The sequence below is a fragment of the Stegodyphus dumicola genome, chromosome 4 (assembly GCF_044657685.1).
Source record: "Stegodyphus dumicola isolate Sdum_Otavi_A_Nest chromosome 4, ASM4465768v1".
In the NCBI taxonomy this organism is placed as follows: Eukaryota; Metazoa; Arthropoda; class Arachnida; order Araneae; family Eresidae; genus Stegodyphus; species Stegodyphus dumicola.
In genome coordinates this window covers 87565055-87587385 of record NC_140771.1, presented here as the reverse complement: position 1 = coordinate 87587385, position 22331 = coordinate 87565055, and the positions used below count along the sequence as shown (strand labels likewise).

The 22331-nt window shown below is 33.7% G+C and overlaps 1 protein-coding gene across 1 annotated transcript in view; it reads left to right on the top strand.

Moving 5' to 3' along the window:
* Window positions 1–7405: 7405 nt before the first annotated feature.
* The window catches only part of LOC118201763 (papilin-like), a 143615-nt gene continuing 128689 nt past the window's right edge, over window positions 7406–22331 (top strand). The window contains exons 1-2 of the mRNA XM_085814358.1: window positions 7406–7564; window positions 21616–21789. Of these exons, the coding sequence (XP_085670484.1) occupies window positions 7465–7564; window positions 21616–21789 (274 nt within the window). The 5' untranslated portion in view covers window positions 7406–7464. The remainder of the gene's footprint in view (window positions 7565–21615; window positions 21790–22331) is intronic.

The following is a 22331-nucleotide window of genomic DNA, read 5'->3' as shown; positions in this document are numbered from 1 at the left end:
ACCCTTCGTGGTGTAGTGGTCACTCAGCGCGTAATTAAGAGGTCCGCGGTTCGATTTCCGGCGAAGGCTTTGCTAAGTTTTCATCTCCTCTGCTTCCAAAAATTACCTAATGTCTCTACAGCTATTTAAAGCAATATATGCAAGTCATCCTAAGTTAAAATGTCGATAATACATCTTTCTCATTTATATATCTTTTCTAAACGGAACATTGAAAGGCGTGTTAACTGTGCTTTACTGTATTTTCTCTTTTAATATATTCAGTTTTCAGATGCATCGTAGTCTGGGACACAAAGTGTTCTTCCGAAAGAACCGCAGTTCAATTAAATAAAATAAAATCCTGGAAAATTTATATTAATAAATATATTTAAAATGCTCAGTTCGAATGAATAAACAGAAAACTTTAAAAAATTATCTGAAGAGACACAAAAAATTAAAATAAAAGTCTAACATTTTAAAAATTACCTAAAATAATAATTAGACAAAAAAATATATAAAGAAAACTATTTGAAAAAAAAAATAAATAAATAAACGATGCACCTTGATTTACACAGTTCGAATGGGTAAATAGAAATTTTTAAAACAGTTATTCGAAAGAAATCATGCAACTTAAACAATTAAAATGAAATTCGAAAACGAAAAAATTACTAAAAATAATAACAGTTATAATTAAAAATATAATATAAAGAATATTATTTGAAAAAAAGGAACGATTGTGACTTTTTCCCGCTCACGGGAAAGGAAAATAGGTTGCCATATATTAAGAAGTTCGCCAAGTGAACTATTCTTGGCGCAAACTGCAAAAGAAAGCGCCAACATAAATTTGTGAATTTTTCCGTAAATTTCATCTCAAATTTTACAAAATTTCATATTTAGGCATAATTTGAGTCGTAGAATCGAAATGTGGAAAAAAAATTGGTATGTTATTTCAGAAAAAGTCTTTCGTGTCAAAATGACTATATTAGAATAGAGGTATATATAAATGTAATATATAGTCCAAGTCGCGCTTTCGAGACATGAAGAACGCAATTTGAATTTTGTCAATCGGCCCAGTAAAACGGAAGATATAGAACTGTCCCCCCCTTTTTTTTTGGCGCACTGTACATTTAGAGGTAGAAGTTGGCGGAACACTAGAAATTCATCATTGGTCGTATAGGTATAGCACCACTGTAGTAACTCTGCAATGTTGTCCCAATTTTGAAAACACCTTGAAGGGGGCGGCCCAACAGTTCCCACACTTTCCCTTGCCTTCTTCGAGATTCGAGACCGGGCCCATCGGTATCGCAGTCAGCGTCATTAACCACTATATACCGGCTGGGCGGCACCCTTGATCATCATTCACCTCCTTTTAAATTTCGTCGACTGACCGATACCGACCGCATGGAGAACCTTTGATTTAGTTTCTCTATCTCCTTTATCTCACTGCTCCCTTTTCAAAATTTATTTGCTCTATTCCTCCTTCGAGATTGTTCAGCATACCGGTACCCTTGCAAAAATAATATTTTAGATATCCTTTGAATATGATGCGTAGCTGTTATTTGAAAACTCACAAAATTTCAGATAAGTAGGATTTTAAAATCAGAAAAATGCGGAGGGAGCTAACAAAATAAAAAGTGATCTTAGAAAAGGTACTGAAGAATCAGACATATTTATTTATTTAAGTTAATGATAAAACAGCTATAATCAGCCGTCTACTTTATCAATATACTATCACTTTAGACATCTTCACTTTTTCTCATTTTCCCTACTGCACTACAGCACATTATCTTTAATGACATTTAAACTATTAGTAATGCGACATTTTAAAAAAGAATTTTTGATTATATCTTCATAGACATCTCTCCAAGACTGCAAACGTTGCTGAGCTACCTATTACAGACAAAAATGCTCATTTTATTTTACTAATTGTTGCAAAAAGATGATCTTGATTAATGATGCTCTTGATAATGGGTTCTCATACTATCTTCGTTGTGACTTACCTAACCTGTCGAACTATAATATCAGATCAAGTCCACAAGTTTTATCGTGAACTACAGGTTTCCATCTGTCACTGGCATGAGCCTTAGGCATTTTATAAACGACTTTTCTCAGCTGTTTGCTTATTTCGAGAGAGAATCTCTTGGGAACCAGTCTAAGGGTTTATCGTTCTTCTTTTCCTACCACTCGAAGAAACTTTCAGTTTACTATAAATTTTAATCCACTCTATCTTGAAAAGTTTGGCTAAAAGACACATCAAGTGACTGGAGATAAAACTGTTCGCATGCTTAAAGCAAAATGCGTAAAGCAAATGCTCCGATAATTAGGGAGTGTGATATTGGCAGACATAAGATGCCAAATATATTCGCTTTGAATTTAAACGTCACCTTATTTTCACAGCTTAAAAATCAGTTAAACAAAACGTACGGCTACATTTCGAAGTAATACGACAAATAAATCTCATCACACAATACATGAACAGAATAATACGGGTACGACTGAAGATTTCTCCAAACCGTTGCAGCAAAGAACTTGTGCAGAGAATTCCTACTACAGCAAAGTTAAAATCCTAATTCAACTGATCGCTGAAAGTAGCAAAAAGTGATGGTAATAATGCGAAATGAAATTAAAAAATAGTACGTTTAAAATTCATCCCATAATCAGTTCGGAATAAGCATATGCAAAAAGTACCACAAGCAGAGTGGCATACTGTAATAAACAAAGGACAAAAACCAAAAATGAAATTAGAAATTTACAATCTTTCGCTGCATCGTCATCGGGTTGGGGCAATGAAAGAAGTAAATAAATGAGCCTATTTCTGAAAACCAACAAAGGCATAAACTGAAATTTAAAACATAAAATAATCAAAGTAATCTGCATCTTTATCTGTCCAACCCCTACAAGCCCAAGTAAGCGGTGAAAACAATTGCAAAATTATAGCTTCAAAAACGTAAGCAAATTTTAGAAATGTTCAAAATTTTTATTTTGAGCAGAGCGAGTTTAAAAAAAACACCTGCAAATATAATCAATTTAACAACATAGGCAAAACAAAAGAAACATATGTAAATTTTGAAACGTCCCCCTTCAGATTGGGCTAGATACATTTAAAAATTATAGCAACAAAACCATAAACATGTAAAAAAAAAACTTAAAAATTCTAATAATAATAATAATTTTCAATTAAAATGCATCGAGTCAGAAGAAACATGTGAAACAGACACAATTTAATACATGAAAAATAATAAATCAGTATTTTGATTCAAAAAACATAAAATAAAAAATAAAGAGGAGTTGGTCCTAGAAATCTGTAACATTACAACAGCAAAAGTTTAGAAAAAATATTGGATCTATTTAGTAGCTATGCCTAAAATGTGCTGTTATTAATTTACTATAGATAAACTATTAATTTAAAACTGCGGATTTAACTGATTAATACTTTTGAAAATATTTAGAAAAGAACCTCTATTGTACCATTAAATATGGTGTAAATATGGTAATTTGTGAAACGGAAAAACATCGAATTACCCGTTTTATAAAACCAGAGGAAATCCAAAAGTAACCGCCATGGTATGGTGTATTTAATTATGGCAAAGCACACTAGGGCTATCTGCCTAAGGGGAGGGATGCCTTCGTGGAGGACTTTCTGGCTCGTATACACGTTACACATGGGGAAAACCACGAAAACGCCCATGCAGCCAGCCCGTTCGCGGGATTCGAACCTCGGACTGAACTACCAGTTTTTAGCGACTTTACTGCTCGGCCACTGGTAGGCTCTAAGTAACCGCCATAGAATTAGGTTCCAGAGAAGCATCAGTTTGCTTCAGTTGAACGAATGGAAAAAGATGAAGTGTTTAATTAAAACGAATGGTTTAAGCTATAGTGTTTAATACCACAACAATTACTTTTTTTAATTCAGTGAGGAAGGCATAATGCAAAACTGAAGAAGCTAAAAAGTTGTAATAAAGTTAGGAAAATATCTAGTAAACTGGAAGCTAAGTTACAAACAATCTTAGAGAATGCCAAAGAGAAATTTAGCAAAAATGTAACCTAAAATAGATTAAAGACAGAAAACAAAAGAAATTGCCAAATGTTACACAAATTAGAACTCACTCCAGCGGGGTTTCTTGAGACTCAAAAGCTGAATTAGGCCCATTTTGTTAATAAAAAAAGAGATAACTATTAGACAACCCAAGCTAAATAAAAGCTAATGTAAGAGTTTTGACAAGAATGCCTGATTTAACTAAATTAAGAATTGCAGTATATACCACATAATCGTTTAGGTATAGTTTTTAATGAATAACAGCACTTTGATAATGAAAATAATTATTATACTGACAACTGTAGTTTAGTTAGCTTTTTTTTTTAATTAAATGGAATTTTGTTATCTTTTAACATTTTGAGTAATAAATTAAGCTGTTTCTTAAAATCACTACTCTTATTACAAACACTTTTATTCTTTTTGTTTGATTAATAATAAGGTTAGCAATAATTATTCTGCAGGTACGATTTTCAATTAATTAATTTGAAATTGAATCTTCTTCTTTCGGCACATAATATATTATTGTTCAGATTGTAAATCTATAAGTTAAGATAATCTGCTTTGGTGTCATTTTTGTTAGTTTTAGAAAATTTAAGTTAATTTTAGAATAGATATTTGTTTTTCACTTTCATTGTACTTATCAATAGCAATAATGTCATCAGTGTACTTGTAGGTAATTTTAAAAAGTTCTGTTTTATGATAATTATTAAGAAAATTATATTTTTTAACGAAGAGGTACAGATTACAGGTGGCAGTTGAAGAGTTGGTTCCCACAGGAATATCGTTTTTTTGTAGAAAAGTTTTACTTTTATAGTAAATAAAATTGTGAAAAAGGGCATGTTTAAGATAAGAATCCCATTTATCAAAATCAGTTAAGCTTTTAATGCTAGGAAATAAGTGATAGAACTCAATTAAACTATTGTAAATTTCATTAAGAGAAAAGGTGATGTATAAATTCTCAAAATCGTAGTAGTTAATGTTGTTATTATTCATTAATACGTGTGGTTTTTAATACGTCATAGTTTTAATACCTCTTTGATTATTGTTGATAATCCAGTTGTTAGGTAATTTAGTATTAGTTTGCTTCTGAAACTCAATAGAAACATTTTTGAGAACTTTGGTAAAATTTATATCGATCCAATTTTTTTGGTAATTATTAACCACATTAGCTTTAAATCTGAATTTCATTGGATTTATAAGAAATTTTGGAAGGCTTACAAACTGCAGAATTTATTACAGTGAGGTTTACTGGTAATTTTAAGTTTTTGTGAAATGTTTTAAATCTATTATTAAGTGTGTTTTCTTAACTTTTAGAGATCTGGTAAGTAATCTTCTTATTAAGTTCATTTGCTAATAACTTCTTGATAAGCATTTTTACAAATACTAAAATCGCTACGAATCTATTGACACTATTTCGATCAGGAGTGCTCAGCTAGTGAGAAATTTCATACTATCAGGAGGGGAATGCTATCAGCCTTTTAACTGACTGTTAAGTATTCAATGTGGGTTTATGAATATAAAAAACTATTTTTATTTAAGTTTTGGTACTTATCAATATATTCTATACTTTTTATAATTATCATTAATAGAAATTTAAATAAATGTAAATAAATATTTCGAGTTTTGGAGGAGGGGGAATGATCGTTTAGCAATAGTGAAAGGGATGCATAGGACAAAAATGCTGAGAAGCATTGGCTTAGACAATTTTTTTTTTTTTTTTTTTTTTTTTTGTAAGCGGATGTTCAAAACTTATTCCATAGCTGCTGTTTCCGTTGGTTCCGAGACATGCAAATGATTTACCAAATTTAATGAAATTAAACATATTAATTCTGAATATAATGTACATATACACGTATTTATTAATTGTTAATAAAAATAAATGTAATATTTCCAAGAAAATCTGATGTGTACACCACATGACTTCCTTGTACGGAATATTAAATTATACGCATTTTTTCTTACATTTTATTTAAACTTATTAGATTGAATTAAACCTACTTCGCCGACAGCGCATAAACCACAATAGAATAAATGCATTCTTTAAAATTCACTTTGTTTACCATAGCGACACTCTGGCACTAGATTTACTTAACAGTATTATATTTCATTCATATTATAACTCAGAATGCACAAAATGTATCTCATTTAAAGAATTATCTAATCGTTGCCACATGTTCTATTCAAATACTATAATAAATCTAGAACTATGTATAAAAGAAATTAAGCAAACTAAACAAAAAAGAAAGAGTTTTTCACAGACGATTGAGTATTTCTCATTTAATTAATTGGGTTCTCACTTCGCGAGAAGGCAAAAAAACATAAAAACTCAAAATATCTATATTAAAAATTACGAAGTAAATCTCAAACGCTTATTTCCTCGAAAAAATTCCAGAAAGAATTAAGCATGATTTAATTGGCAATAATAAATGAATGCGTTATCTTTGTTGTTGCGAAGCTAAATTTCTCTAGATTGGCAACAAATCCACTAGTCTCCTGTTTCAAATTTAAACATCAATGGCCGCCATTAAAAGCAGGCTTAGCGGTAATTAAACAACTTTAAAATTGCTGATAATTCTAAAAGTATTGCACACAGATTTACTAAAGGCATAAAATCCTTAACCGAAAGATAAAAACAACATAATTCAATCATTTTTAAAGCAAAAATTGTACAATTTACAAACATATAAGCGTTAAGAAACTGAGATCACTGAGCCGTGTAATAGAGTGGATATATATATAAATATATTTATATACGTTTGGTGCGGCCGATTGCAACCAAAATACGAGGTGCACATCTACATGTTATAGCAGTTCTATATACAAAATTTCAACGTTCTGAGGCTACTCGTTTTTGAGTTATACGAGATACATACGTACGTACATACGTTCATACAGACGCCACGAAAAATTCTCTTCAGAATTAATTTTAAAGCAGTTTTATAATTTTTTTGAAGGAAAAGAGTATTTTATTCTGTCCTTACGTACAGATATCACGCAAAAACATCGTTAAATTGCATTCGATAGCGGTCAAAATGGATATTTTCGTTGAAATATGCTGCCTGAAACTTTTCGCGATTACAATACTTCCTTTTTACTTCGTACAAGGAAGTAAAAATTAGAACTGATTCTAATTTCTAATAATTTAACTTTATGATTTCCTGTTCTTTTATAATTTCCTTTACAATTCTGTTTTAGAATGCAAGAGTTACTAAAATTTACTTGAACATCCGCATCAGATAGGCAGTTATATCTTTTTATCTCTCGTGAGGTTATCACTTTTATTTTTCATTTTCAATTGACAATGATCAAATTGCAAAACCTGTGTTCTGAATAGTGACTAGAAACTACGCATATTTCCCACGTACGTGATTATCACTTATTCACAGCTATCTTGTGGGATTTGGGCCACATTTTATAAGAAGTTAGGACTATAAAAGTGAATTATCTCTCCTATGAATTGCCCATTCTTTGGATTAAAAACACAAGACGCGCGAGGAAATATGAAAGTCTTCATTTTATTAAGCATCATAGCCGTGGCTATTGCCGACCTAAGTAAGTTCCTTGTCTAAAAATATAGATTTAATTGTAATTCTTTTTATTCAAGCAAGTTGCCTTTAATATAAATTAAAGAATGCAAAATAACATTCATCCTTATTGGCAATTATTCTGAATTGTTTTTCGTAAACTTACTACGAATGGCTTTGGCATATAGATTTTTATAAGTTTTATTCTTATTAGCATCTACATTTGTAAAATATTCAAAATTTTTACAAAAAAAAAAAAAAAAAAAAAACCACCACTGTTCTACATCTCTGTGTATTTTGAAACAGATGGGCATTTAGGCAGTTTCTAATTTAATTAGATGTGCATAGTCAATTAATAACCGCTATTAAAAAAGACTGCAAAAATAAAAAAAATTTAACAGAAAATTACTATTAATAATTTAACTCTTTTTTCAAGCAGTTTAATAATTATAAACTTTTTAGTTCATTCATAGAGTTCGTCGCTATGGGCAAAAGTCTGTCATCGATTTTTAAACTACTTCCTGAAAATAGATCGAGCTCATATTTTGTACACACATTGTTTGTGAATGATAATACAATGCGGTAAAGAGATATATCCAAATTCGATTTAGATTTAAATCAATTAATTTTTTTTTATTTTAATTTGCACCACCATTAGGCACGGCGATTTTTTAAGGGAAACTGGCTGTTTTCCGCATTACACATGGAGAAAACCATGAAAACGCCCATTCACCGGCAGTCGAGTTCCGGACCGAACACCCAGTGTTCAGCGGCTTTAACCGCTTGGCCGTCGGTTGGCCTTAATTGAATCTTAAAACAATTTTTTTCCACCTAATTTCATAATGACTTTTCTAAAAATCTCAGAATTTTACTATTTGCACTATTGGATAGAACGGAAAAGAAATCTGTTAATTGAAATTCTTGTAAAATTTGTAACATAATTTCTGATTTTTTTGGCGAATTTTCGAAAATCGCTCGATTTTTTCCACTGTTTGACGTCTATGGTTTTTAAGTTTCAACGTCTAAAAAATCTACCTGCTATAAAGCTTTGTAATATTTGCAGATTATTAAAAAAAGATCTTCGAACTCTTTTAAATAAAAATGATAGAAATATGTTGACAAGGCGATCTTCCCTTTAAAAGGAGAACCTGGCGTATAAGCAGAAGGTAAAATTGCGTTGCGGTTCTTCTTTGGAGTCACGTGATTTAGCTGTTTCAAATTTTAAGTTGAAATTTGAATTTTCTCACATATTTTTAAGGATAAACTAAAAATATCATAATTTTACAGTTTGAACTATCAGATGGGGCTGAAATAAAATGTTTACATGAAGTTTATATGAAATTTTAACGTACTCTCTCTCTCTCTCTCTTTTTTTTTTTTTTTTTTTTTTGTCAAACTTGCTAAATTCCTTCGACCTGTGTATACAGTGGAATTTGCCAAAGGGAGGGATGATCCATAGATGGCTTTTAAAGGAAATGTCTCGCATCTACGTTACACATAGGGAAAAACACGAAAATGCCCATGCAGCCAGCCCGTCACCGGTATTCGAACTCCGAACCGATCTAAAAATGTTCAGCGACTTATTTATCTTTTATTATTACCACTCCAATGGCGGGCTTTGCAATCGATTGATGTAAAAAAAAATTATTGAAAGTAAAAACATAATTAGTCGTGTTAGAAAAATATTTTTCAGTTGAATAATCATTGAGTCTAAAAACATGAAAAAAAAAATTAAGGAAAAAAAAAAACTTTCACTTTAAACATATAAAATCATTAATGAAATAAAAGGAGCAAATAATTTACCATATGGTTTAAAGGAAACAGAACATTAAATAATTCTCTTTAAAAAATTCTTCTACAGTTTTAAATCACGAATAATAAGAGTGTACGCAATTAGATAATGAAATCTATTAATCAAATTGCATTCTATAAAAATATAAGACATTAACTTTGTCATGCACATACTCTATGCTACCGACCAAACCTGCCGGAAGAACAGACTTATAGCTGAAAGGAGAGAGGAGAAAATCTGGCAACGAAAAGAAGAAGCGTGCTTGATGCGAGAAGGACGGCATGCTCGTGAAAAAAAAAATTTGAAATTAGTTTGGCTGTATTTCGAGAGAAAAGATAGCTTGTTTTTTTTTTTTTTTTTTTTTTTTTTTTTTTTTTTTTTTTTTTTTTTTTTAAGAGCTGACGGATGCAATGTATTACTTGTGCGTTTGATGTAAATGTGAATAAAAGCAATACTTTGTGAAAAGTTAATGTGTATTTACAAAATTTAAAAATATAGCTCATGTTATTCTTAAAACTGCATAAGTGTCCCAGTTTATTTCCTGCAAATAGAGTCGACTAATAACATTCATAAGTGGATGGAAAACGAACCGACAAAAGATGAAATTGATCAAAGGATCGATTTATGACATGGATCAGAAGGATTCGATTATATGACAGTGGTGGCAGCTGGTCGGATGTATATTTGTCGACTCGGAAAAAGCTCAAGTGAATTCCTTACGAATGCTACGAAGCTTATTAAGTGGAATAGTTATCTTCTACCAGGTTCTCTCGTTAAGTGATTTATTTATGTTTTTGTGTTTATGAAAAATTTGCTGTTAATGTAAAGGTACACTTTAACAAGCATTTTATAAGACAAAAATTATCAGTGTGATTATCATATAAGGCTTGAATTACCTTGCAAGTGCATTTATCTTTTATTATATGAGTGAATGATCATTAATTTAAGTAATGCTTGTGTTTTATTTATGAAATATGATTGCATTAATTTTCAAATGCTTATATATAAACATACATGTTTTTTTTACATTTATTGAGTATTTGGATGTTGTGCATATTTAATGCAGATACCATGTGTTTATGATTCAACAGAAGTTAAGGATTTAACTTAATGTATAATTTTATGTAAAGAAATTTAGTTTTAATTTTCTGTTATTTTAATTAAGTTGAACATAAAGTCGCATAATGTCATTTTTGGCCAAATCTAGAAAGGCTGATCTAGTCGCCCTTGCACAAGAGTTTGGTGTTGAAGTGTTGCCTACGTTTAGGATTTTGGACTTAAGGGAAAAGATTCTTGCTAGTGAAAGCTATGAGGAGCAGTTAGCAAAGGATCTTCTGAGTGTTATCATTACAGATAGGGAGGCAAAAGAGGAGAAGGAAAGGCAGGAAAGAGAATATAAACTAAAGTTAGAGACAGAGGAGCGGATTGCCATTGAGAAGTATAAGGTAGATTGTCGGGATCGTTACTCGAATAGGAGTACTACACCCGAACGGGGGGAGAATGGGAAGGAAAGATCAGTAGAAGAGTTAACGAGGACAATCAGATTATTGACAGTAAAGGTTCCAAGTAAAGCAGATGGCTGGGACTATTTCTTCTCTAGTTTAGAAAGAGCTTATGTCAATGAAAGTGTCCCTGATGAGCATAAGGCCAAAATTTTGATTTACCTTTTGGGAGATAAAGCGGCAAATTTATTAACATTGATAAGCGAGGATAAGTATGGGAATTATGAGGAAATAAAGGAAACTGTGTTGAAAGAATTTAAACCTTCACCTCAGGTATGCCTGGAGAATTTCAGAAAGGCAAGACGAAGTTCAGAAGAGACCTTTAGCCAGTTTTCTACTAGAGTTACTGCCATGTGCGAAAATTATGTGAAATCAAGGGGGGTGACAGACTTTGAAGGTCTTAATCAGTTGGTGGTAGCGGACAAAATCTACCAGACCCTTGATACGGAAACTGCAGTACACATAGGTATAAGGCAGGGAGACTCGTGGTTCAAGCCAAGAGAGCTTGGAAAGGAGTGTGACATATTTTTTGCGGCTAAAGGGAAGTCCTACAACGTACGTAGGGAAGCTTGTGAAACTAAGATTTTAAATCAGGCAGTAGGTGAGAAACCTAAGGTCGAAGAAAGACGAGGCAGTCGGCATACGTCAGAAACCATACGGAAAACCACACGGAACGTTAAAGGTTTAACATGTTTTGTATGTGGTTCAGCTTCACATTTTAAAATGCACTGTCCTCAGATTAAAGGTTCTAGGCAGTATAACAGAAATGAGGAAAAGGATAAAGCCAGGGTAAACTGGGTAAAGAAAGATCAGGATAATAATATCCTAGAGGACAAAGTTGTGGTAGCTCGTGTGGATCCTTTGAGGAAGTCAGGGGATGTAAACGACTATAAGCTGTGTGAGTTGAAAAGGGTTCCTATTAGTGTGAATGGAACAATAGGGAAGGCCCTAGTTGATTCAGGAACAGAAATTACGGTGGTTAAGAAAGAGTTAACCAAAAGTCTCCAACTGAAGGAAGGATCGAGTATATATTTGAAAGGTATATTTGGTCCAGCTGTTAAATTCCCTTTAGTAAGCATTCCACTGAGTATTACTTTAGGAGAAAGTGCCAATGTTACACATCAAGAGATTTTGTGTGCAGTTGCAGAATCGCTGGCAGAGGATGTGTTGCTTCATCCGGAAGTATTCACCATGTTAGGAGGTCGGGTATACGACACAGGTGAAGGGGTGGAAAACTTACCTGAAGAAACCACAAACATCCCAGAGGTTAGCAGAAAGGAAAAGTATGTGAAGGTAAACACAGGGAAACTAGAAGGAAACGCTAGTATGGGAAGGAATCTCAATGAGAAAGGGAAGATGGAATCAAGTGAAAGCCAAGAACCTCAGCCAGGAAGACTATGTACAGCGGATGTATTTAGAAGAGAGCAGGAGACTTGTGAATCTCTGGTAGGAGCATGGGAGAATGCTCAGAAAGGAAAGGGGAATTATTATACAGTGGATAACTTTCTCTTTCATAAGGACAAAATTCTTGGGGAAAGTGTGGGGCAATTAGTTGTACCTAAAAGTCGAAGGGAGGAAGTCTTGCAGTTAGCACATTGCTCGGTGTTTAGTGGCCACATGGGGTAAAGAAAACTGTGGAGAGAATTTGATACTCTTTTTATTGGGAAGGTCTGAGGTTAGACGTTCAGAAATTTTGCGAGGCATGTAAAGAGTGCCAGTTGACTAGACCAATTAAAACTGTTGATAGGACACCAATCACCCCAGTAACGAGGCCAGATCTGCCTTTCCAAATTGTAAACATTGATGTGATAGGTCCGATTGATCCTCCCAGTTCTAAGGGTCATAAGTATATATTATGCTTAGTTGATCAGCATACCAGATGGGCAGAAGCAATACCTCTAACTAGCCTCTCCGCCCAGTCGACTTGTGAAGAGTTATTACATATTTTTTCAAGAACGGGTATTCCAAATGTAATTGCATGTGACAATGGAACAAATTTTAAAGCAGATTTGACTCAAGAATTTGAGAGACGAATAGGGGCCAGTCCTAAGTTTTCGACCCCTGGATATCCTCAAGCTAATGGATTAGTTGAACGGTTTAATGGTACTTTAAAAAGAATGTTGCATCATGTCATCAGAGAAGAAGGTAGAGGGTGGCATTTGCAAATTCCTTATGTATTGTGGGCCTATAGAGAAGTACCCAACTCAACAATTGGGGTGGCTCCATTTCAACTCATGTACGGCAGGACACCTCAGGGACCTCTGTCGATATTAAAATCATCATGGACAGGGAAACATGAAAATTTACAATTAGATGCAACTCCTGTTTATACATATTTACAAAATCTAAAGGCTAGGTTTGAGAAGGCAGCGGAGCAGGCAAAGCTCACAGCTAAAATTCAACAAGAGAGGACAGCACACTATCATAATTTAAGGTCTACCATAAAAACATTTAAGATGGGAGATAAGGTGATAGTCTTGATTCCCGATTCTAATAACAAGCTTTATGCTAGGTGGCAGGGTCCTGCAAATATATTGGAACAGAGAAGTTCTCACTCATTTGTAGTACAAATGCCCGATGGGACCAAAAGACATGTCCATCAGAATAAGATTAGACCTTATGTAGTTAGATCCCAAGCAGTAAATGTTATCTTGGAGGGGGAAGAAGAGTTTGGGGAAATTGAATCTATACCTGTCAACAAGGGAGAAAAGAGTTTTTCTGAATCTCTGGAAGGATTAGAAATGTCTAATTTAGATTCAGTCCAAAGGAGTAAACTTTTAGGGCTACTGAGGAAATATCAAACATTATTTACACGTCCAGTGCAACCAGCACGAGTAGGTACACACAAAATCGAACTTATTCCTACTGCTATTAGGAAGAAACCCCACTGCTATGGAATACCCATGGCATACCGCAAAGCAGTAGATGAGCAGATACGTGAGTTGCTAGAATTAGGATTAATTGAACCTTCTAAGTCAGAAATTGCTCATCCTATAGTTTGTGTGGCGAAAAAGATGCTACAGTTAGAATGTGTATAGGTTTTAGATCATTGAATGCTGTAACGAAAACTCCAACATTTCCCATGAAAGACATGCAGGAATTTTGTGGCGGCTGCAGCAAACTGGCTGACAAGCATCGACCTTCGAAAAGGGTATTGGCAAATCCGAATGGATGAAAAGAGCAAACCTTTGACTGCATTTGCAACATGTAATGGAGTGTACCAGTGGAGAACAATGCCTTTCAGCTTATCAGGAGCCTCAGGGACATTCCAGAAGGAAATGAATTGTGTTTTGCAGATTCATAGTGATTATGCTCAGGCATATATAGATGATGTGGTGATTTTCTCGAAAACTTTTGAGGAACACTTGAAACACATTTCTCTGGTTCTGGAAACTTTAGAAAAATTAGGATTTTCTGTACGTTTGGACAAATGTACTTTTGAAGCTAAAAAAATCAAATATTTGGGGCATATAATTGGAGGAGGCAAGCATGGTCCTGATGAAGAAAGGGTCAAAGCAATTAGAAAACTCGTCAGGCCAGTCACAAAAAAAGATGTGAGATCGGTTTTAGGATTAATGGGATTTTATCGATCTTATATTCCCAGTTACGCAGAAATATCGGCACCATTGACAGAGTTGACGAAAAAGAGGCAAGCCAATATTGTTCTATGGGGGGAGTTGGAACAGAATGCTTTTAACAAATTAAAGGATACTTTGTGCCAAGTGACATCTCTGGCCACACCAAATATAGGAAAGCCATTTCAGATCCATTGTGATGCATCCAATTTGGCGGTAGGTTGCTGTTTAACCCAGATAGACGAGAGTGGTAACTATTGTCCTATTGTATTTGCAAGTCAAAAGCTTCCTCAAATTCAGAAAAAGTGGGCAAGCATTGAGAAGGAAGCTTGGGCAGTCTTACTTGGCCTGAATAAATTTGATCAATGGATCTATGGGGCTCAGGTAGAAATTATAACGGATCACAACCCTCTCAGATATTTGAATGAAACTACTCCTCGAAGTCCCAAATTGACGAGGTGGGCTCTGGCATTGCAGAAATGGAACTTACGGATTACTCATAGGCCAGGGATCCAGCACCAAAGTGCAGATGCACTCTCACGTCTGGATCAAATATGATATGATTAATATAATTTGATAGTTTTTTCTTTTTCTTTGTTTATTTGTATGACTGTAATAATTTATTGCTTGTTCTGTTTTGTTTTATTTAATACTGTACGAGGTTGGTATTGTGTAAAAGTAATGTACAGATAATTTGCTTGGATATTGATTAATGAAATACGTCCCAAAGAAAGGACAAATTTCATTCTTGGCAGGGGCGTGTCATGCACATACTCTATGCTATCGACCAAACCTGCCGGAAGAACAGACTTATAGCTAAAAGCCAACGACTTATAGCTGAAAGGAGAGAGGAGAAAATCTGGCAATGAAAAGAAGAAGCGTGCTTGATGCGAGAAGGACGGCATGCTCGTGTGAAAAAAACAGTTTATCTGAAAGGAGAGGGGAAAATCTGGCAACGAGAAGAAGAAACGTGCTTGATGCGAGAAGAACGGCATGCTCGTGAAAAAAAAATTGAAATTAGTTTGGCTGTATTTCGAGAGAAAAGATAGCTTGTTTTTTTTTTTTTTTTTTTTTTTTTTTTTTTTTTTTTTTTTAAGAGCTGAGGGATGCAATGTATTACTTGTGCGTTTGATGTAAATGTGAATAAAAGCAATACTTTGTGAAAAGTTAATGTGTATTTACAAAATTTAAAAATATAGCTCATGTTATTCTTAAAACTGCATAAGTGTCCCAGTTTATTTCCTGCAAATAGAGTCGACTAATAACATTCATAAGTGGATGGAAAACGAACCGACAAAAGATGAAATTGATCAAAGGATCGATTATATGACAAACTTTATAAATTTATCAAGGGCACCCCATGGTTTTATTATTGGTGATATAAAATTGTAGGTAAATTTAAGCGAATTATTTGAAAACATCTTTAGAAATTTAAATACATATATATTATAAATGACCATCATCTGCTATCTCTAGCAATTTTCCTTCCCTTTTTGTATTTCTTGTGGACAGTTTTGTTTTTATGTTAGTGGTTTTAATAGTAATTTTTCTATCGTTTCTCAAAAAAACAAACATAATTTTTTAGACAAGTTCCCATTAATCCTCCCTCGATTAATCGGAAATTGACTGTAGCAAAATGCCAAACACAACGTTAAAAATCGCGCAGAAAATGTTAGTAGAGCAATTCTGCTACAAACATAACAAAAGTTTAATTTGGTCACGTCTGAATTCTCACATATTGGAGCCCAGAATTCACTTCCAAAATTTTTTATATTCTCAGAAACATTGGAAGAATGTCTTTTCTAGAACCTGCCATACACTGGCCGTATCACCGTTTCGGATAACCTGAGTTACACTGAAGACTTTGATGCTTATGATTGAGAGAGAACAACAGCGTCAAAGGACAAATGAAGTGGGTGGGGCATGATAAGGATCTGTTTTTAATCAAAGAAATCCAAACTTATGATGCTAAAGAAATTCACTGAAGAAAAACCAACTTTGGTTTAAAATGCAACATCGCGCCAAATGGTCGAAAGATGCTTTAACTCTTTTTGTCCTACAGCACGAACTGCATTGCACCAGATGATCCCTCATTCTTCTTGTGCAGTTTTAGTTTCTTGTTTTGATCTATTTATCTGATGTCTTATACGTGAAAAACTTAGCTGTCCAAACCTAAAAAAATACACCTTCATTTTATTCCATCTGATTTCAAAACCAATGCACTTGTGTCGAAGTTAATAAAGCAACTGAATTTCATTTAACATTTTAAAAATGCATACGAAATACGAGGGTTTTTCTGAAACAAAAACTTCGAAATGTTTAAAGTAGTTCCCTCCAACATTAATGCACTTCCAAAAAGTTAATGCTTCAAATCCATTTCTTGGAATCAAGGAAAAATATGCTGATAAATTTAACCTCTAGAATGAAAATGGCGGCCAGGTCAATTTTTTTTAGATTAACAAATAGCCTAAAGTCACACATAACAAGACCTGTCAGTGTTAGACAGTGTTAGAGAATGAGGAAATGCATTATCATGGTGAAGTAAAGATTCTCTAAGAACGCTTTGTAATGAACCAGTTAGCTGTAACTGACTTCTGTTCCTTATGTATTTTTTGTGGCTTTGACCAGTTCTGTACTTCTGAAGAAAATGGCATATATTACTTTTTTCATTGTTAGCTGCTTTTCCAGCATTGCTGATTTGGGATCATCTTCAAAGATCATACTGACTTACTGACATACATTTCTTTTCTGATTCTAATATGCATCACATTTTAGAATTCTGTTTTAGAATTCTGTATGTGGGGGGCCCAACGAAAGGCAAATTTTTTCATATGCACATTTTTTCATGTCGGTCACATATATCTTTCACATTACGATGTATATCTCTCATATTATATTGAAACACATTTACCTTCCATATGTATATATGAATCATGTTCTTTACGAATAATTTTATGCACAGGGTGCGGCAGTAAATCGACAGAGCTCGTTTTGGTTTGGCTGGAGTGTGGAGAACGATTCTACTGCCAACATGCAAATAACTTTAAAGCATTTTTAGTAATAATGGAGCAGTAGACAGGAGCGCAACGTGTTCACGCTTTAAAGGCATTGTATTAAAACTGCAACAGTTACCAGAACGCTCAGCCTGAATTTCGTACAGAGCTCAAGATTCATCGTAATAATGCTGTTCCATCAGCTCATGCCATCAAGAACTGGGTATGAAACTTTGAGGGCACTGGTTCCACAATAAATGAGAGAGGTGGTAGTGAAACCGCAGTGCGTAGACTCGAAAATATACAGGTAGTGACTGAGGCCGTTAAACGGAATTCACGCCGTTCTGCGCGTCGTCATTCTCTGAGAATTCCCTGAGACATTCTCTGGGTTTTCAGATCGCAGCGTTCGACGGATCTTACATAAAGATCTTCATTTCCACGACTACAAGATTCAATCTGTTCAAGCACTACTGAAGCAGGACTATCGAAACAGACCTCAGTTTCGCCAGACACTTTTGCAGTTGATTAATGGAAACGAGAATCTTGTTAACAATTTACTAATGAGTGACGAAGTCCATTTTTAATTGTCAGGATATGTTAATAAGCAAAATTTCCGTTACTGTCTGACATAAATCCGTAAGAAACCCAAGAGAAACTACTCCATAGCTTGAAAGCTACTGTGTGGTGTGAGATATCTTATTTTTCAATTATTAGTCCGTATTTCTTTGAAGATGGAAGGGAAAAAGCTGTAACTGTGACAGGGAAACGCTATGTTCACAGGTAGGACAACTTCTTTACTCCCGCAATTGCTGATCTTCCTGTAAACACGTTCTTCCAACAATATGAGGCTACTAGCCACTCCACGCAACTGTGAGGAACTTGTTTCCCAATTACATTATCTTCAGACATGGAGTTATCAAATGGCTGGCCAAATCTCTTTCAGCCTGTTATGTTTTTCTGTGCAGCTGCTTGAAATCACAAGTTCTCCAGCAGGAGCTAAACTGCCGAATTAAGGAAGAAATTCAAAGAATCCAAGTGGAGATGCTGCAATAGGTAATGAGCGATCGGTGCGTAAGGATGGTAGGCATCTGAAAGATATTATTTTTTGAAAAATAAAGATTTTATTGTATTATTTTTTAGTTTGAAAACTAAATGCTTTAATGTTTACTGTGTATTCTTGCGTATTTTAAGTAAATAGAACTATTCATTCATTCCTGATAACACTTTTAAAATCGCCAGATTCACTGCCGCGCCCAGGATAGTTGCTGACCCAATGATTAGTTCTTTCTGTATCATTTGGTAGGCACAGCAGTTGTCATTGATTAATAGTTTTCATAAAGCTGTACATTTTTGGGACTATAACTAGCGAAGTATTTCGTGTGTGTTCTCCATCCAGGAAAGAATTTCGACCTTTACGAAGAGCTTTATTTCTGTAAACTAATTGTAGACGTCGAAAGCATTCTGCTGATTTATTACTGTTTTAAAATCAAAGCAAATCATAGCACAATAACGCTCCCACGGCAGTTCCTTTTTTCTTTCTTTCTAGGAGTAAATTCTACTTCTGCGATAGATGACTCCTCCTTGAAGAAGTCACCCTCCGGATTTTAATGAAAGTTATAAATTCATAAGAACCAGGATTCACGAACAAGAGATAACATATCATTCAGTTAGTGTGAGCAGTCGTTTTGCGTTTAGTAAAGTGTGTAAAGTTTTTATGTATTAAAAACTTTACACACTTTGACTAAATAGCGAAAATTTCCAGAAAATTTCAAAAGGCAGCTTCTACTTTCAAGTACAAAGGAGAGGATGTTTATAATGTATAATTAATTATGTCAGTTACGCTTTTCTTTCTCATTTCATAAAGAAAAATTTCAAAACTGCGCTGCAAAATTTTCATTAACGTTAAAATTATTAAAAGAAAGTCGGGTTCTTTAGCGACAGGGAGAAACTGTAATAAACTGGGGTTTTGTTCCCGAAGGCGAAATGTTTCTTTGGCTTCGGATAACATTTAAGGTCGGTCACGCTAAAATTTCATTAATTTGCATTTTCTTGCAGTCTTTTAATAAAATCAACAGCTATTGTTCAAACCACAAGGGAATGTGTGGGGTTGCCAGGCGCCCTATTTTCCAAGCGCTGCACTCAAAGTTATTAATTCCTTTTTTAAAACTACAGTCGAATAAAAAACCCCGAATATAACGAACAAACTTTTTTGCCCTGTCTATTGTCCTATACATTAAATGTCATTTGTTACTCTTATAGCGAGAATCCAAGAGCAGGAAAATCGGATATAAAGAAATGCATGCATAATCTTCGATTTGTATATTTCATATTTTCCCCGCATTTTTGAAAGTTTTAACAAAAAAAAAAAAAAAAAAAAAAAAAAAAAAAATGCTAACCGTTAAAATCATCCACGTTTAGGATCTTAGGATCTCAGATTTCATACATATTCTTCATTCTGGAAGCGTTATGCTGAATTGTTGTGTATCTGTATGTTTATTATTATTATTATTTATATTTTTATTTCACAACCACTTTTACATGTGTTCTAAACAAAAGTTATACGAGAAAGGTATGCCATGCAATTATAGGAAAACAAGGATACACAGGATACAATAAGTATATCTTAAGACACCATATAGTGTACATGAATATTAAACCAAAAAACGTGAAAGGGTTCTCTTATTCCATTCAAGTTTTTTGAACTGCCAGACAGAGCTGTATTCAAGGTTAATGATATGATGGAAAATATTGGGAATTTTCGCTATTCGCGTAAAGAGGAAGGAGAAAACCTTATGTGATTGTGGTTTTTCAGTTGATTCTTTCTTTAGAGAAGAAAATGTTTTAATCCTTATAGGTTTATTTTGTTTCAATATAAATGTTCTGCACCTTCTAGCCTTCAAATTGGTGTTTGGCATTATTTGTGTCTTCTGAAAAACATGATAGTCTTTATTTCAAATCTTTATTTTGCAACTATACATATCTTGAGAGAAATAATTGTGTTCTCAATAGACATTGGATTGACGAAATTATATCCCTTCTTCATAGTTCCCAGAAGATCAATTTTCTCAACGCCAAAGTCAACGCCAAAGAATCACATATTCTTTGACGCACAGTTCACTCATTTTTTGAGAGAGAAACAGCCTGCACAGAGACTTATGCACTCTGTTTCTGTTTGTCCATCCACATAGCAGCTGTAAACGTTAAGCTTTTGCACCGAAGATAAGGTTCAGGCTATTCGAAAAATACAAAATAGACGCAGATAAATCGATAACTGCCATAAATGCAATTTATCCTGCAGCCGGTACTTTAGGAAAGATCAAAATTCTATAATGTCTGCATGTAGAAAGAATCTGCATACGAGAAAAATTTGAGAAAGATAGAGCATAGAGATGTTGAAGAAGCACTGCAGAAGTGGTTTTCCACTCAAAGGAGCCGAAACTTCCAATATCTGGACAAATGGCTTCAGATAACAGCAAGTGAATGAAAAATAAATTTAACGTCTGCGCATAGTAATAATTGCAATTAAATCTTAATATTTTAATTAGATTTATTATTCACTTCTTTCAATAGACTATAGAATGCTAATCGGTTTTTTTTTTTTATTCATCATTCGATTTTTGCATGCTTTTGTAAGATAATCCATTTTGCGTATCATATCGGATATATCGAATTACCGGCTATAGCAAACTGAATTTCCGTTCTCTTGAAGTTCGCTGTTGCGAGATTCGACTGTCAAAAATACGATCCTGACTGTACGTTCCAAGTTGTTTGCGAAGTATGTTTAAGGACCTCCCTTCCCTCGAGCAAGATTTCAAACTAATCTATGAAAAGATATACTTTGCAATGTTTCCATAACAGAATAGCAGTATTTGTAGAGTAATTGGGTTTAGTTTTGACAAAGAAACAAGAAAATCTTCAGTGCTGTCGCCGGGATTTGAATTCCAGCTCTCCAAATCGATAACAGGGTGTGATTCCAATTACAATTATCTATCTTGAAGGCACGTAGTAAGGGGAGAAAAAATTTAGTCTTACATATTAAAGCAATGCCTTGGTGCAAATTGGAGCCGTTTTTGCAGATGAAAAGGTAAAAATTACTTATTGGATGCAAGTTGGCATTTTCTAGACTTTTCTTTTAAATTTTCTCAACTAATTTGTATGTCATAATTATATTTTGTATGTCATAATTATGTTATCTTTTCAATTGTTTCTTTTGACAGCTTGCCCAAGAAACCAACATTATGAAACTTGCGGAAGTGCATGTCCCGTAACTTGTAAGAATTATAAAAATCCTCCTAAAGTATGTGTTCTTATGTGTGTTTCCGGGTGTTTCTGTGATAAAGGATACGTCAAAACAGATGATGACCAATGCGTGAAACCCAATGAATGCCCAGGTAAAAAACATTGAAAAATTATTCTTATTTTCTTTTATTTGTATGAATATGTGTGTACGAAAGGGATATGGTAATGATCGTGAGAATGATGAAATCATTGCACGTAAAAACCATCTTGATCCCTATTATGAAACAAATGCAATTGTATTACAAAATTATGGTTGAAATAGCTTTAAGAAGAATACCTAAATTTCGATGTTTGATTCCAAATAGTATTCTGTACGTTTCTTCAAAAATAAATATGAAGCTTAAAAATGACATTTTAAGACAGAAGTACTTAATTAAGCCTCTTTAATAGTCTCAAACACATTTCATCAACGCCAACTGTATTAAAGCTTGTAGTAACCATTATAAATAAACATTTTGCATAACACTAAAAAAGATAGTGCTTAGCAATATTAACAGAGCCGAAACAATGTCAAAATAGTATTGATATCTTTAAAGCTCATCTCGAAAGTATATTAAGTAATAATTTTATGTATACTAAATCTATGAAATATAGCACTAAACATACTATTAAAATGGTACTATATTTTTAATAT